The 16832-nt window shown below is 34.9% G+C and overlaps 1 protein-coding gene across 1 annotated transcript in view; it reads left to right on the top strand.

Moving 5' to 3' along the window:
- NDST4 (N-deacetylase/N-sulfotransferase (heparan glucosaminyl) 4) overlaps positions 1 to 16832 on the top strand; it is a 300692-nt gene that overhangs the window by 47908 nt on the left and 235952 nt on the right. Inside the window, exon 3 of the mRNA XM_011948380.1 lies at positions 1906 to 3128. Coding sequence (XP_011803770.1) covers positions 2151 to 3128 — 978 coding nt within the window. The 5' untranslated portion in view covers positions 1906 to 2150. The remainder of the gene's footprint in view (positions 1 to 1905; positions 3129 to 16832) is intronic.

Here is a 16832-nt window from a genome sequence, read left to right as displayed (position 1 = left end):
CTAATTTTTGTACTTTTTTAGTAGAGATGGAGTTTCACCATGTTGGCCAGGATGGTATGGATCTCTTGACCTTGTAATCCACCCGCCTTGGCCTCCCAAAGTAGCGGGATTACAGGAGTGAGCCACCGCACCTGGCCACGGGAAATTTTTTTAAATTCTGTGTTAGTTCATTCTCAAATGGCTATATAGCTGCAAATGGGTAATCTATAAAGAAGAGTTTTAATTGCCTCACAGTTCTGCTTCTCCTTTAAATATCAGTTCTGACTGTAGGTCATTTCTTTGCTTGTGTATCCCAGTATAGATTGTTAGAGGCAGCTAGGTCACTTTTTGGGGGGTGGAGTGGTGGTGGAGGGGACGGAGTTTCGATCTGTCACCCAGGCTGGAGTGCAGTGGCACAATCTCAGCTCCCTGCATCTTCTACCTCCTGGGTTCAAGCAATTCTCTGTCTCAGCCTCCCAAATAGTTGGGATTACAGGTGCCCACCACCACCTCTAGCTAATTATTTTTTTGTATTTTTAGTACAGACAGGGTTTCACCATCCCGGCCAGGCTGATCTTGAACTCCTGACCTTGTGATCCACCCACTACTTCTTGAATGCTTTGCTGCTAGAAATTTCTTCCACCAGATACCCTAAATCACCACATTCAAGTTCAAGTTCCACAGATCCACAGGGCAGGGGCACAATGTAGTGTAATTGTTTGCTAAGGCATAACAAAAAATGACCTTTTCTCTAGCCGCCAATAAGTTCCTCATTTCCGTCTGAGACCTCCTCAGCTTGTATTTTGCTGTCCATATCACTATCAACATTTTCCTCACTACCATTTAAAACCAGTCTCTACAAAGTTCCAAACATATCCTCATCTTCCTGTCTTCTGAGCCTACACTGTCTCTTTTGCTCCTGCTTCCACTATGTGAGACACCTGGCTCCCTCTTGCCTTCTACTATGATTGGAAGCTTCCTTATATCTCCCCAGAAGCAGAAGCTGCTATGCTACCTGTACTGCCTGCAGAACCATGAGCCAATTAAACATTTTTTCTTTGTACATTTTCCAGTCTCAGGTGTTTCTTTAGAGCAATGCAAGAACAAAGTAATACAAATGCATTCTACATTCATTTTTTTTTTTTGAACTAAAGGAAGTGATAGAGAAATAGAATATCCGATTCTTGGATAAAAATTGACAATTAATTTAATTCTTATTACAGGAGCAGGCAAAATTAGGAAATATGCTTTGAGACTAACATGCCAATGTTCTTTTCCCCTAAGCTTTCTGTCCTCTGTTTCATTAGCGAGATCTGAGAATGCCTGCTTCTGCATGAAGAAGAGCAATCCTATGTATCTGGGCTGTAATGCTGAAGAGGGTCAAGTGGCTCCCTGTCAGTCTGGATAAAGGATATATTATTAAAGAGAAAAACTTGTAACTGCTCTAAACTTAAGACAGATTTATTCAGTCAGCTGGGAATTCCAGAGACTCAAGCAGATACCTAAGAGCATGTTTAATTGCTCTAAGTCCCTGATTCCTGATTTCCTAATTTTATATGTATATAATGGTTATTAGTTTTGTAGAACAGTTTTATGGTAACTGACATTCTTTGTTAAGGCTTACTTTCTTAATTCTTTTCTTTTTTGGTGTGATTAGTTAGAAAATGATCTCAATACATAGTCCTATATACATATGGATGTTTAGGCAAAAATAAAATTGGATTCTGTGTTCTGGAGGTTATCAAAAAATCTACTATACTCTGGGTAGTTAAGTTGACTGTAAACATCAGGTTATTAATATTTTATCATATTAAAACACTAAAATTGTCATTGCTTTATATGTTTCTTGAGCATCAGCATTTATATACAAATACATATTTTTATTTCTATTTTTGTCTTAGTTATTACGTTTCTCCTCTCTTTCAGATTATGCTTAGAGGATTCTGCAGCAATTCTTGATATTGGACATATTCAAAATCTCCTCAACTTATGTCCTCCCCGTCTATTGCCTTCCAGCTTTAACTCAGTTGTGCTCCCTTCAAACATTTTACATGATTTGCAATGGTTACATGAACTCTGGGGAAGTCATATTTGCAACATCTCATACTTTATTCACTATGGCACTTTAGGAAAAGAAATTGGGGAAAGCTTCCAAAACATTATCTTAAAAAATGAATCTTATTGTGAAACTTCGGAGAAGTTTTCGAACATTGATTGTTCTCTTAGCTACCTTTTGCTTGGTGAGCATTGTCATTTCTGCCTATTTTCTCTACTCTGGCTACAAACAGGAAATGACAGTTATTGAAACCACTGCAGAAGCAGAATGCGCTGACATCAAAATTCTACCATATCGGGCAATGGAGCTGAAAACAGTTAAACCTATTGATACATCCAAAACTGACCCTACTGTCCTTCTCTTTGTGGAGAGCCAATACTCTCAACTCGGTCAAGATATCATAGCTATTTTGGAGTCCAGCCGATTTCAGTACCACATGGTCATTGCCCCTGGAAAGGGAGATATACCTCCTCTTACAGATAATGGCAAAGGGAAATACACTTTAGTTATTTATGAAAATATTCTGAAGTATGTCAGCATGGACTCATGGAATCGAGAGCTTTTAGAAAAATACTGTGTGGAATACAGTGTTAGTATAATAGGTTTTCATAAAGCCAATGAAAACAGCTTACCAAGTACACAATTAAAAGGCTTTCCGTTAAACCTTTTCAATAATCTAGCTCTAAAGGACTGTTTTGTTAACCCTCAATCTCCTTTGCTGCATATTACCAAAGCCCCCAAGGTTGAGAAAGGCCCTCTTCCTGGGGAAGACTGGACTATTTTCCAATATAATCATTCAACCTATCAGCCTGTACTTTTAACTGAATTACAGACAGAAAAATCCCTTTCATCCTTGTCTAGCAAAAAACTCTTTGCAACGGTGATTCAGGATCTGGGGCTTCATGATGGAATTCAGCGAGTACTTTTTGGCAACAACTTGAACTTTTGGCTGCACAAGCTCATCTTCATAGATGCCATCTCCTTCTTGTCAGGGAAGAGGCTGACATTGTCCTTGGACAGGTACATCCTTGTGGACATTGATGATATATTTGTTGGGAAAGAGGGAACAAGGATGAATGTCAAAGATGTGAAGGTAAGCATATGTATAAATAACATCAAAATTTGTATTTCACAATGTGGTACTGGTAAAATATTCCAAATATGATAGATTACTAATCACTAAAGTTTTAAGATGCAGTAGAGTTGAAATAAAATAGCCATTTAGAAAAATCTTGAACCAAGACTTAACCATTCTTTACACACACATACAACGCACACCAGAAGCTTCAGAATGAGACAGAGCTAAAATACCCCAAAGAGTTAGTGAACGTAATCTCCTTGCCTCATTTTTCTTTCTTTCTTCTTCTTCTTTTTTTTTTTTTTTTTTTTTTAGAACAGAGTCTTGCTCTGTCATCTAGGCTGGAGTACAGTGGTGTGATCTTGGCTCGCTGCAACCTCCGCCTCCTGGGTTCAAGCAATTCTCTGCCTCAGCCTCCTGAGTAGCTGGGATTACAGGTGCCTGCCATAGGTCTGGCTAATTTTTGCATTTTAAGTAGAGATGGGGTTTCACCACCTTGGCCAGGCTGGTCTTAAACTCCTGACCTCGTGATCCACCTGCCTCAACCTCTCAAAGTGCTGTAATTACAGGCATGAGCCACTGTGCCTGGCCTCCTTGCCTCTTCTTAAGTCTTTCCCATCCCACTTAGAACCACTTATAACAGCCTCCCTTATTGTAGCGCATGCTGCAGTTTGTAACGGTGAGACTAAGATAGCCATATAACTCTATTTCTGGATTATTTACCCTGCCAAATCCTGCCATACTTGGGTTTGAAAATTGTGGTGTAAATAGAATAATGGAGAAACAGCACAAGACCTTTCTACAATCTCAACCAAGCATAATATTTGCTCATATGAAATGTTCAGATATCTGAAAATACAGATATTAGCAAAAACAAATCATTTTATAGGGAATGTGGCATTGGGTTGGCCTCAGGTAGTTTTCATTATTTACCTATATTATTTGTTTATTGCATTATTTGGGAAAACACAGCAATGTTACTGATAGCACTTCTAGGTTTTGATCAATTGAGACTGAATAACAGATTCAGCCTGGGATTGCTACTAAATAAAAATAAATCCACTATGCTACACAAGATTAGATGCACAATTCTGAAGATAATAATCTTTTAAACAATCTTGATGCAGTACTCTCACCTGATCTTTTACTTGTGACTATCTCATCCTAAGTATAACTAAATTTATTTTGTGTGTAAATAATTTTAGCAAAACACATAAACAAAAATTAAGGTGTTATTGACTTTTTTGGATCTTCTGTTAAAGTGTTTATCTTTCAAAGATAAAATTTGGATACTTCTTCAAAATAACAGGGCATTTTTTTCATCATAAGACTTGATGGCCACTGTAAAGCAAAATGATTGAAAGCAGTAGAATAAGTTAACTTTTTAAAAACCTTCAAAGTTTATGTGAACCAATGAACTCTGTTTTTCATAAGTTCCTATGAAGCGCTGCTTGACTGTGACCCAAATATTTTATTTCGAGACTGTTAAGAAAAGATAAAGTGATGACAATTGAGTTCCATCCAGATTTTTCTCATTTTTCTTTTACATTTTTAGTATGTGTTATTCTCTTTAATTAGTATAAATGATAGTTTTCTTTTAATTTTGAAATCATAGGCTTAACAAGAGGCCAGTTACTTCAAAAGGTTCTCTGAGTGGTTGGTTCCTTTCTTCACACCCTAAAAATATAGCATTTCCAAGTTTCAGGCTAAAGAACAATATGAATTAAAAAGTTCTTTGTAAGTCTAAATGAATTTAACTAGCTCAAATTCAACTATTTCACTTTTTACTCAAATAGAAAAACAAATTGTTACTCACTGCTGCTCAAAATAATATTCAAAAGTTGCTGATGGCTATCTCAACTGACATAACCCCAAACAGAATAAAATAATATTGAAATTTAACAAAGGCTTGAGCAGTGTCACATACGGAGAGAGAATCAGAAAGGCTATGTGTGCGTATATATATTTATTAGTGTGTGTTCCTATGGATAGAATTATATCCTATATATGAAGTAATGTATAATATTTATTTATGTACACATATTAACTGAACTGTGTTTTTGAAGAAAATACTCTTTACTGCCTCTTTTGTTGTTATTTCTGGTTCTCCCTCAGAATTATTTTTATTTTTACTTTTTTATTGGCAAAAACAATATATATTTTTAATGTACAACATGATGTTTTAAAATATGTGTAAATCATGAAATGTTTACATACAGCAAAATGACATAGGAATTAATTATCCCAGATACTTATCATTTTTTGGTGAAAACACTTAAAATCTACTCTTTTAGTAATTTTCAAGAATATGATACATTGTTACTACTAGAATCTACTATAGTTTTCTTCAACTTATTCTTCCAATCAACATGAAATTTTGTGTATTTTAACCAAAATCTCTCCAACCTCCTCACTCTCAACCTCTGGGAACTACCATTTTACTCTCTACTTCTTTGAGTTTAATTTTTTTAGACTCCACAAAAAGGTGAGATTATGTATTTATTTTGCTCTGCCTTGCTTATTTCAATTAACATAATGTCCTCTAGGTCATCCATGTTGTCACAAATTACAGGATTTTCTTCTTTTTAAAGTCTGATAATATTTCATTGTGTATATGTATCCCATTTTCTTTACTCATGTATCCACTGATAGACACGCAGGCTGATTCTATATCTCAAATATTGTAAATAATGCTTAAATGGGCAAGGAAGTACAGATATCTCCTTGATAAGTTGAATTCATTTCCTTTGAATAGATACTCAGTAGTAGAATTGCTAGATCATATGGTAGTTCCATTTTCAATTTTTTGAAGAATCTGCATGTTGTTTTCCATAGTGGCTATACTAATTATATTTCCACCCGTGTATATGAGGGTTCCCCCTTCTCCACATCCCTGCCAACACTTGTTACTATTTGTCCTTTTCATAACAGCCATTCCAACAGGTATGATGTGATATCTCATTATGGTTTTGACATGCATTTCCCTGATGATTAGCGATGTTGAGTATTTTTATAAGCCTATTGGTCATTTATGTTTTCTTTTGATAAACGTTTATTCAGGCCTTTTGCTCATTTTTTAGGTGAGTTATTTGTTTTCTTACTATTGAGTTACTTGAATTTGATATGTTCTTTAGCTATTACCTCTTATCAGACGTATAGTTTGCAATTTTTTCTCCCATTTCCTATGTTGTCTCTTCACTCTGTTGCTTCCATTGCTGTATAGAAGCTTTTTTGTTTGATGTAATTCCATTTGTTTATTTTTACTTTTGTTGCTTGTGCTTTTGGGGTCATATCTAAAAAAATCTTGCCCAGACCAATGTCATAGAGGTTTCCTCTATGGTTTCTTTTAGTCATTTTTTGGGTATAGGTCCTACAATTAAGTCTTTCATCTATTTTAAGTTGATTTTTGAATATAGTGTGAGATGAAGTTCTAATTTCATTCTTCTGTATATAGATATCCGGTTTTCTTAACACTATTTATGGAAGAGACTGCCCTTTCCCTATTATCTGTTCTTAGAAACTTTACTGAAAATCTATTGACTGTAAATGCAAGAGTTTATTTCTGTGCTCACCATTTTATTCCATTGGACTGTGTGTCTGTTTTTATGCTAGTATCATGCTGTTGTGATTACTATAGCTTTGTAGTATATTTTGAAGTATATTTGTTTTCCTCAAGATTGCTTTGATTATTCAGATCTTTTGTAGTTTCATATATATTTTAATATCTTTTAAATTTTTTTTTCTATTTTTGTGAAAAATGTCCTTGTAATTTTGATAGGAATTGTTTTGAATCTGTAGATCATTTTGGATATCATAGACATTCAACAATAATAATTTTTCTACCTCAGCAGTGGGGATAAGCTTTCCTTTTATTGGTGCCTTCTTCAAGTCCTTCAAGCATATTTTGTATGCTTTTCTCTTGCTGCTTTCAAGATCCTTTGTCTTTGATTGTTCACTGTTTGACTATAACATGTCTTGGTGTAGTCTTGTTTGGCCTTCCTCTGGCTGAATATTTGTATTTCTCCTTAGGTTTGAGCAATTTCCTTCTATTATTTTATTAAATAAGCTTTCTGGATTTTTATCTGTGTTTTTCTTAAACTTCTATAATTTGAATATTTCCCTCAGACCTATTAATGAATAAATATGAGAAATTTGATTGGAATTGAGAATTGAAAACTATTTACATACTAGGTTACTTATATGCCCAAAGAAAAAATGTTCTAGTCACAGTTTTTGCTTTTTGACTTTATTTTTTGGATAAATACAGTTTTGTGGGAAATAATTTCAATTTTGTGTCAAAAAGTTTTTGATAGTCTCATATTCTTCATTCTCATGCTTTTTTTTTTTTTTTTCTTTTTCTGGTAGTACAACAGTAATACACTAGTGCACAAGGAGAATTTCATTCTCCTTCAAACTCTACCCCAATTCTAGAACAATGGTGTTGCATAGTTACTGACAATTTCCTATATTACTCCAAAATAGTACAAAAGAGGTATTCAATTGGTATTTTAATAGGTATTTCATACATATTTCAATCTGTATGAAATACCTATTTGAATTTGAAATTCAAATGTCATCCCTATTTCAAGGTATGAAAGAGGTATTCTTTTCCTCAATAAAACAAATTAATGTAGTGGAACAACCTCACCTCACTGCAACCTCCACCTCCTGGGTTCAAGCGATTCTCCTGCTTCAGCCTCCCAAGTAGCTGGGACTACAGATACACACCACCACACCTGGCTAATTTTTGTATTTTTAGTAGAGACGAGGTTTCACCATGTTGGCCAGGCTGGTCTCAAACTTCTGACCTCAAGTGATTCACCCATCTCAGTCTCCCAAAGTGCTGGGATTACAGGCATGAGCCACTGTGCCCGGCCAGAACATGAGTTTTTTGACTGAAGTTAAGTGCTCATTATTTCTAATACTTAGTTATAATTGGCCTAAGCTATCTACTGTATATCATTTTTTTGTAGAATTATTCATGCCTTATTTCATTTTATCATTCTCTTCTCCAACTAATGCTACTGAGATAAAAATCAATGTCCTTTTATAAGGCAATCAAAATTAAATTCAGACAGTTTCAGTAACTATCATTTGTTTATTAATAAAATTTCATTGTATACCTAAAAATTCAAGATATATGAGAAAGATTACTCATGTATATAAGTTCCTAGAAATCTATTATATTTTTAACGATGGTGAAATATTATCTATCAATTAAGTCAGATATATGGTCATGTTTTGACCTGTTAATATAACTGTGGCCCTTAAAGCAATCACCCTCTTCCCACTCTCCACCCTCCAGTAGGCCCCTCTATGGGGAATGACATGTGTTCTCATCTTTTAGCTCCCACTTATAAGTGAGAACATGTGTTTTTTGGTATTCTGTTTCCATATTAATTTCCATATCTGTTTCCAGCTACATCCATGTTCCTGCAAAGGATATGATCTCGTTCTTATTCATGTCGCATAGTATTCCAAGGTGTATATGTACTATATTTTCCATATCCAGTCTACCGTTAATAGACACTTAGGTCAATTCCATATCTTTGCTATTTTGAAGAGTGCTGCAATGATTGTATGCATGTATGTGTCTTCGTAATAAAATGATGTACATTCCTTTGGGTATATATATATATAGTAATGGGATTTCTGGGTTGAATGGCAGTTCTGTTTTTAGGTCCTCAAGGAATTGCCACACTTGTCTTCCCCAGTGGTTGAACTCATTTACATTCCAACCAATAGTATATAAGCATTCCTTTTTCTCCACAACCTCTCCTGCATCTGTTATTTTTTGACTTTTATTTTTATTTATTTGTTTATTTAGAGATAGAGTCTCATTCTGTCACCCAGGCTGGAGTGTAGTGGCAAGATCTCGACTCACTGTAACCTCCACCTCCGGGGTTCAAACAATTCTCTTGCCACAGTTTCCTGAGTAGCTGGGAATACAGACATATGCCACCACACTCAGCTTGAGTAGAGATGGGGTTTCACCATGTTGGCTGGGCTGGTCTTGAACTCCTGACTTCAAGTGATCTGCCCTCTTCAGCCTCCCAAAGTACCAAGATTACAGGCATGGAGCCATCCTGACTGGTGTGAGATGGTATCTCATTGTGGTTTTGATTTGCATTTCTCTAATGATCAGTGATGTTGAGCTTTTTTTCATATGCTTATTAGCTGCATGTATGTGTACTTTTGAAAAGTGTCTGTTCATGTCATCTGCCCAAAATGGGTTGTTTGATTTTTTTTCTTGTAAACTTGCTTAAGTTCCTTGTAGATACTGGATATTAGACCTTTGCCAGATGCATAGTTTGCAAAAGTTTCTTCCCATCCTGTAGGTTGTCTGTTTATTCTGATAAAACCAAATTTCTTATTTCAATGTTCCTTGTGAGCCAGCTCAAATTTACATTTCAATATCTATCCTTCCTACTTCTCGATACACACTGTTTTTTGTTAGACTTGCCCACTATATAGTTTTCACCTGTGACTATCTCATGTCTACCACGACCTATTTTTCTCAGTTTCTGTGCCTTTACTAAACTACTTTTCCTAAATCTACCTATATTTTAAGTTCTACTTTTTATAAATGTGACACATCCCCTAATGACTCCAGCAGCCGGTTATTTCTTTTTAACTTGAGTCCCTGCATAATTACTGACTTTAATTCTCACTTAGCATCTTTATGTATATAAGTCAACTCCGAAATTAAGAGGTAACAGTTTTTCTCACACATCTAGTTATGCCCCAAAGAATGTAATAAGCAACCTTACAAATGATTAAAAAATATTTAATTGACAGTTATAATATTGTCTTTTAACTGTTTGGTGAGAGCAGAACCATTTAGTCACAGAACTGATTTACTTTCTTTTTTTTTTTTTTCTTTGTTTGGGATGGAGCCTCGCTCGGATGCCCAGGCTGGAGTGCAGTGGCACAATCTCAGCTCACTGCAAGCTCCAACTCTGGGTTCACGTCATTCTCCTGCCTCAGCCTCCCGAGTAGCTGGGACTACAGACAACCACCACCACGCTCGGCTAATTTTTTTGTATTTTTAAATTTATTTTATTTATTTTATTTTTTTTTGGAGACGAGGTTTCACCATGTTAGCCAGGACGATCTTGATCTCCTGATCTTGTGATCGATCCGCCTTGGCCTCCCAAAGTGCTGGGATTACAGGTGTGAGCCACAGTGCCCGGCCAGAACTGATTTACTTTCTAAAGAAAGAATAATTTGAGGATAGTTTTGAACTTTATCTTGAAGCAAGTGATTTTTATATTTTGCATATACAACAAAAGTGGAAAACAAAATCTATATTATAAACTTGGAGTACAAAATAAGTAGCTAGCAGGCTAATTGGTTTGATTTTCCTTCCTATGTAGTGTTTTCAATGGATCTGAACCTAGGCTGGTATTAAGGCTTGATCTAGATACAAGTAATTTACCGATGTCTCAACAGGAATGTTTCCATGTCTTTATTTTACTATATATTTTATGAGTTGAAAACCATATGCTCAAAACTATAAAGTGAAAAAGTAATAAATTGTACACATTTGATGATGAAAACAAAGATGATAAGTTAACAAATATAAAAAACAGTTAATAGAGGGTGTTGAAAATACAGGAAAATAAGTTTTAGTTCCAACAGCCATTTGAAATCTTCTCTTTTATAAACAAGAAAATGATAAGGTCACTATATTTAAGAAGGACTCTTCTATTAGTAATGTAAATATCTGAAAAAAAATTCCAGTCAAAATATGTTCAAGAATTATAATGTCATTAAACAGGAGACAGGTTGCTATGAACAGCAAAGAAGAAATCTAGTATAAAACAAAATTTAAAACTTTGATTCCTAATTTGAATAAGGGTTGGATGAGAGAGAAAAAAAAACCCTCAAGATTACTAAGTTTGTGCCTGTAGAAAATAAGACATTGTTTATCGTATGAACATTAGCACAGAAGATGAGGGGCTACATTAGTAAATGAAAGCATTAGTTTTCTATATTTCATGATTATAAATAAGTTTTGCTGTATTTGGTAAACTAGTAAAAAATCTGTTTTTAGAATATTTCATACTTCAGACTCAATGAGGTATGAATCATTTTCAGAGTTACAGATGAAAAACAAAGCCTGGTTTGTGGTAGATGGAATCCAGATTTCATGCATATCAGCCAGTATAGATTTAGCAATGCAAAAGAGTCCAGGCAGCAAGAATTGGGTGGATGACCCAGCCAGGCAGTGAAGCAAGCAGTAATTGAAAGTTACTGACAGTTTCTAGGTGGGTGACCCAGCATACAATCAGCAAGTGTAGCATAAGAGCTGGGCAGTGGTCTGGACTGGTGGGAATCAGCATTTATCAAAGATATTCGGTAGTGGACAGAAGGTACCAAATCTCTGAGCTCAGTTTTGTGGGCGGCAGTCATCTTGAGAAAAATGGCACAGACAGCAGTGGCTTATTCCTGGAGGAAATATGGGATTGGACAATTACATCACAATGTGGAGTTTGACATAGTGCTCATGACAGAGAATGTGGTAGTTAGGAGCTTGGTCACAGCAAGCCTGTGCAGGAGAGAGGAGCCATCAGCAATACTTCCCAGAAATGATGGTCTTGATATCCTGATACAGAACTCCCTACGTCTCCCTTGTCAGGGAGGGATTACATTTGGAACATCATGAAATCCTTAGGTGCCCAGCTGTGCGAATTAGATGTACTATTTGAAAGTCCTCAATTGATCAAGGAGAAAAGCAGGCAGTATCAAGGGCTTATAATAAGAATGGTTTATATTCCATGTAAACAAGGAGTATCACTGTGTCAATTAAATTGTTTTAGTAAGTAGAATTTGCTTGTTTGAAAAGAGAAGATCTATTATCATGTATTTTGGCAGTCAGTAGTGACCTCGGACAACCTCAAATTTACTTTCAAGAGGACAGTTACTGTACAGGATATATTTAATCATAATTTTTCTTCTTTTATTAAAAATTTCAGTGTGAGTAATCTAGGTTTTCATTTCTTCTGAATTCTTTCAAGTAGCACCACACATTTCACTTTATCAATGGAAAGAAAAATCATCTGTTTTAAAAAGGTTCGTTTATGGAAGTAAATAGGGTTATTCTACACTTAAAAAATTGCCAAAATTGTATAAAAATACATTTTAAAATAAGAATTTAAAAATTGAGAAAATGCTTACCAGCAAAACCTTTTCCTTTGTATATCACTCTTTATTAGAGAGTTCACACAAATATGTATTTAGTTCCTGATTTCAATAGTATAGACAGGACATATTCACAATTATCTGCATTACAAGGCAGAATGCAATATGCAATATATACCATGCCAACATTATTGTACACAATGGGGACAAAGACAGGTGACAGTAATTCTTCCTCTAGGAACTAGGAATATTTAATGGAGGATGTGGCATTTGAGTCCTCTGTGATCACTGGACAGAATTGTAGCAAAGACAGCTGGGCAGTGTATTCTAGGCCGGTGGATCAGCCTAAGCTCAGACTTGGCTGAAAATATCAGGACCTTTTTGAGAATGATAAGTTGCCTGTGTTAATTGAATTATAAGGTAAATGAGAAATAATGGGACTAAATGTAGGTTCTGTTTGTGGCCAGAATATAAAGCCCCTATGCTGTCATAGAACATTAGCCTTCATTCTGTTGAAAATAGGATACCACTGGAGTCACTCAGGATTTTTAAGCTAGAAAATGACATGATCAGAGTTGGAATTAAAGGAAAATATATTATTTGAACCAGGGAGAAGTTTTGAGGAGACCAATTAAAGAATCTATTATAATAATACAATCATACTAATGATTGTAACTTAAAATAAGGTATTTATTGAGTATATTAATATATGCTAAAAAGGTGCTAATCATTTACAAGCACACAATATTAAGAAGTAATGTTTTATACACTTTGAATGAATAAAATGAGGCTTAGCAACATTAAGATAGTTGTCTAATATATGGCTTAAGTGGCAGAACAAGGGACAAACCCAGAACTATCTGTCTTGAATGTTTAAACTCTCTTTTAAAAGACAATGGCTTGGCTTGGGTTTGAATCTTAACTTCCGCACCTATTAGTTTACCTTAACCTAATATTGTCAACCCTCAAACCATATATCTGTAACACCAATGTAAAGCAACCCAATTCAGAATATTTTGGTGAGCATTAAAGAGAGAAGGAGCGTAAAGTAGCTAACACAGAGTTCGGTCTGTAAGATAGACTCAGCTTATCTTGGTGGCAAACTGGATGGAAAGGGAAGATCAGAAAAGTCCATGCAGAAGTAGAATTGACAGAACTTGAATATGGACCCAATGGAGCAAAAAGAAAACTGGAAATGCAGTGTCATCACTGCTGTTTTTAGCCTGGATGTGTTCATCAAAATGCATGGAATCAGACAGAGTTAAAGGTGCTGGAAGGATGAGGAGTTTGATTTATGGTCTCATAATTTTAATGGGCTAAGGTCTAATGATCTACCGTGGGCATCCACATTTGACCTCTGAAACAATAAATGTAGATTTTCTGGCCCCGTCGGGTTGTCAGTGTACACTTAGAAATCGTCACACTTAAGTCTTGCAATTTTAATGGTAATCGTTACATAGAAATAAATCAAAGAAGAAGAAAAACAGATTGAATAAAGTATTTGCAATATTCAGTGATAAACCAATGATAAGTTAGTTTCATATAGAGGAAAAATGCCTCATGCACTGAGATAGGAGGCTCTTGTATACCTTTCATTGGTTATAAGGAAGAAAGCATGAATGCTCAGTAGGTACAAGAAGTCCTCAAAGAAAGACAATTAAAGGAATGCCTGACTCAAAAGAGAACAATGTTTATGAAACAGGAAAATTACAATATTTGTCTGGAATTTGGAATTTTGAACTATTTTTTTCCTTCCTATTTATGACTCCTTGATGAATAAGAATTTCAACATGAGCCCCTCCTACCATCACTGTGAGATGTACCAACTGACACTGTGTCACAAATATTCCTAAACTTAGAGTGTTGTATAGGGGTTAAGTGTCAAGACAAAAAGGAACTTAAATCTTTACTTTCAGTTGTTCTGCCTAGAAATTATGATCGATTGAAATAATTTTATTCAGTTTAACGTGTTCATTTTCTTATGTCATTTGCAAGACATATTTCTTGCAAATGTGTCTATTTCTTTGTTAGAAACAATAGGAATGCTTTCATGTGTATCACTTTCCTGTGTGTCAACCAGCTATTAATTTTTAAAAATATGCATTTCAAGGCCGGGCGCAGTGGCTCAAGCCTGTAATCCCAGCACTTTGGGAGGCCGAGACGGGCGGATCACGAGGTCAGGAGATCGAGACCATCCTGGCTAACACGGTGAAACCCCGTCTCCACTAAAAACTACAAAAAACTAGCCGGAGGAGGTGGCGGCACCTGTAATCCCAGCTACCTGGGAGGCTGAGGCAGGAGAATGGCGTGAACCCGGGAGGCGGAGCTTGCAGTGAGCTGAGATCCGGCCACAGCACTCCAGCCTGGGTAACAGAGCGAGACTCCGTCTCAAAAAAAAAAAAAAAAAAAAAAAAAAAAACCCAAAAAAAAAAAATGCATTTCAAACAAGGCCTCTGACCATGTGAAGATTTTCTGCTCAGAATATTTTTACTATTTTTAATGCAAATTAAATTTTAATTTAAAAATTGGACATTACCTAAATTTATTAGTACTCAAAACAAGCTACATAGTAATGGTCTAATACTAATATAAGCACTGACTTTGGTTACTTTACAGTATTAGATAATTATGGCGCTGAGAGCAATTTCTTGAAACACCAGGGAAGAAGACAATTAAAGTCCATGAGCTCCATTTCACTAGTCAAGTTTTAGCAATTGTCTACATGAGGAAAAGAAAGTGTTAAGAAGTATTTTGGTAAAAGAAGTATTGAGAAGTATTTTGGTAAGAAGGTAACAAAGTCTGAGAAAGGTAAAGAAGCAGTCTTTTATAAGAGTCCTTAAGTCTCATGGTAATGCTTTAGAAGCCCTGAGGGAAGTCCACTGGAATATTTTCTGATTGGTTTTCTATACTTTGTCTTTCTTTGTGGCGAGAGAAATTGTAATTAATTAGACAATTAATTGGCTCAGATTGTAATGAACCTCCTCAGTTAAAGCCACTGTGTTCCTATAATTATAACCAGCAAAAGATACACAAAATGGTTTCATATCTAAAAAATGACCAAAGAGAAAAAAAAAAAACCCCAAAATTTGCTATTTTCATACTCCTTATAGAAATACACATGGTGCCCTGAAATAAATTAAATTATCATGGAAAATGGCAACTAGTTTGCATAATCCTGAGCAAGCTAGAATATATTTTATTATCATTTAGAAAATAGTTTAAACTGTTAATGTAGCCATAGACATTGTCTTTTATTTTTATTCAACTCATCATTACTCATGTCTACTCTGAGCGTAGCTCTAGAGCATTGCTGGGATTGATCACTTCTACCCATCACTTTTTCTCCCCAAAATAAATCAAATAGGCTTCTGATGTATTTTCTTTATTTTTATAATTTTGAAATATTTCCTACATTCTAAAGAGTATATATAACAATGTCTATAACTTAAAAGATGATAAGAAGAATAGTTTGGCACAAACCTTTTAGTTTTAGAACCACCACCTTTCCAATCACGTCACTTTTTTGCTACCACTAGAATGGCAAAACATATCCTGAATTTCAAGTGTATCATTTTCTTAACTTTCTTTTTACTTGTATCACATAAGAAAACATCCCTAAACAATAAATTGCTTAATATTTTAGATGTTTTAAATTTGAATTTATACAAACATATTCCTACCATACAGATTTTCTTCAAATTGCTTTTTCTCTTTCTTTTATTCCTATGGTTCACCCACATCGATACCTATAGCTCTAGCTCACTAAACTCATTTTCTTTGTAGTATTTACTATCTCCAATGTTGGTACTGTCAAACATTAAAATTTTTGTATTTTCCTGATTATGTGGATGAATAGCTATTCTTGTACTTAATGACTATTTCTTTTTTATACAGTTTATATACTCTGTATGTCTTCTTCCTCATTTTAATTTAGAATTATTTTTATATTTTATATTAATTTTTGAAAATTCTTTATATAGTCTGTATTTTAATGCCTGATATGTTTGCATATATCTTCTCCTAATGGTATATTTCATGTCTTTTTATATCTTTTAATAATGATATTTGATTCATACAACAATTTAATTTATTGTAGTTAAATACATCAATATGATCATACATCTCTTGTGGGCATTTTTTCTATGCATATTTTGTTGCCTCTAGAAGTTCATGTAATACTGGCCATATTTATTATTTAAAGATTTTCTAAAATGGTCTGAATCTGAAAATTTAATTCTGAAGTGTGTTAAAATTACTTTGCTTGCTTATGGTATATTCTTTGTTGTTTTGCTTATGGTATATTCTTTCTCTTACAGTCTTCATGAATTATTTGCAGTTTATATTTTCAAAAAATATCTCAACTGCCTTGCTTAAAAATTCTAGTTTTAAGTTGTTCATAATAGATCATTATTGTACTTTAAAACCTGTTGACTATGTCACTTTTTTTTTTTGAGGCGGAGTCTCCCTCTGTGGCCCAGGCTGGAGTACAGTGGCCGGATCTCAGCTCACTGCAAGCTCCGCCTCCCGGGTTCACGCCATTCTCCTGCCTCAGCCTCCCGAGTAGCTGGGACTACA

This window comes from Colobus angolensis, unplaced genomic scaffold (genome assembly GCF_000951035.1).
Source record: "Colobus angolensis palliatus isolate OR3802 unplaced genomic scaffold, Cang.pa_1.0 Scaffold279, whole genome shotgun sequence".
NCBI classification, from domain to species: domain Eukaryota; kingdom Metazoa; phylum Chordata; class Mammalia; order Primates; family Cercopithecidae; genus Colobus; species Colobus angolensis.
This window is presented reverse-complemented; position numbering and strand designations above follow the sequence as displayed.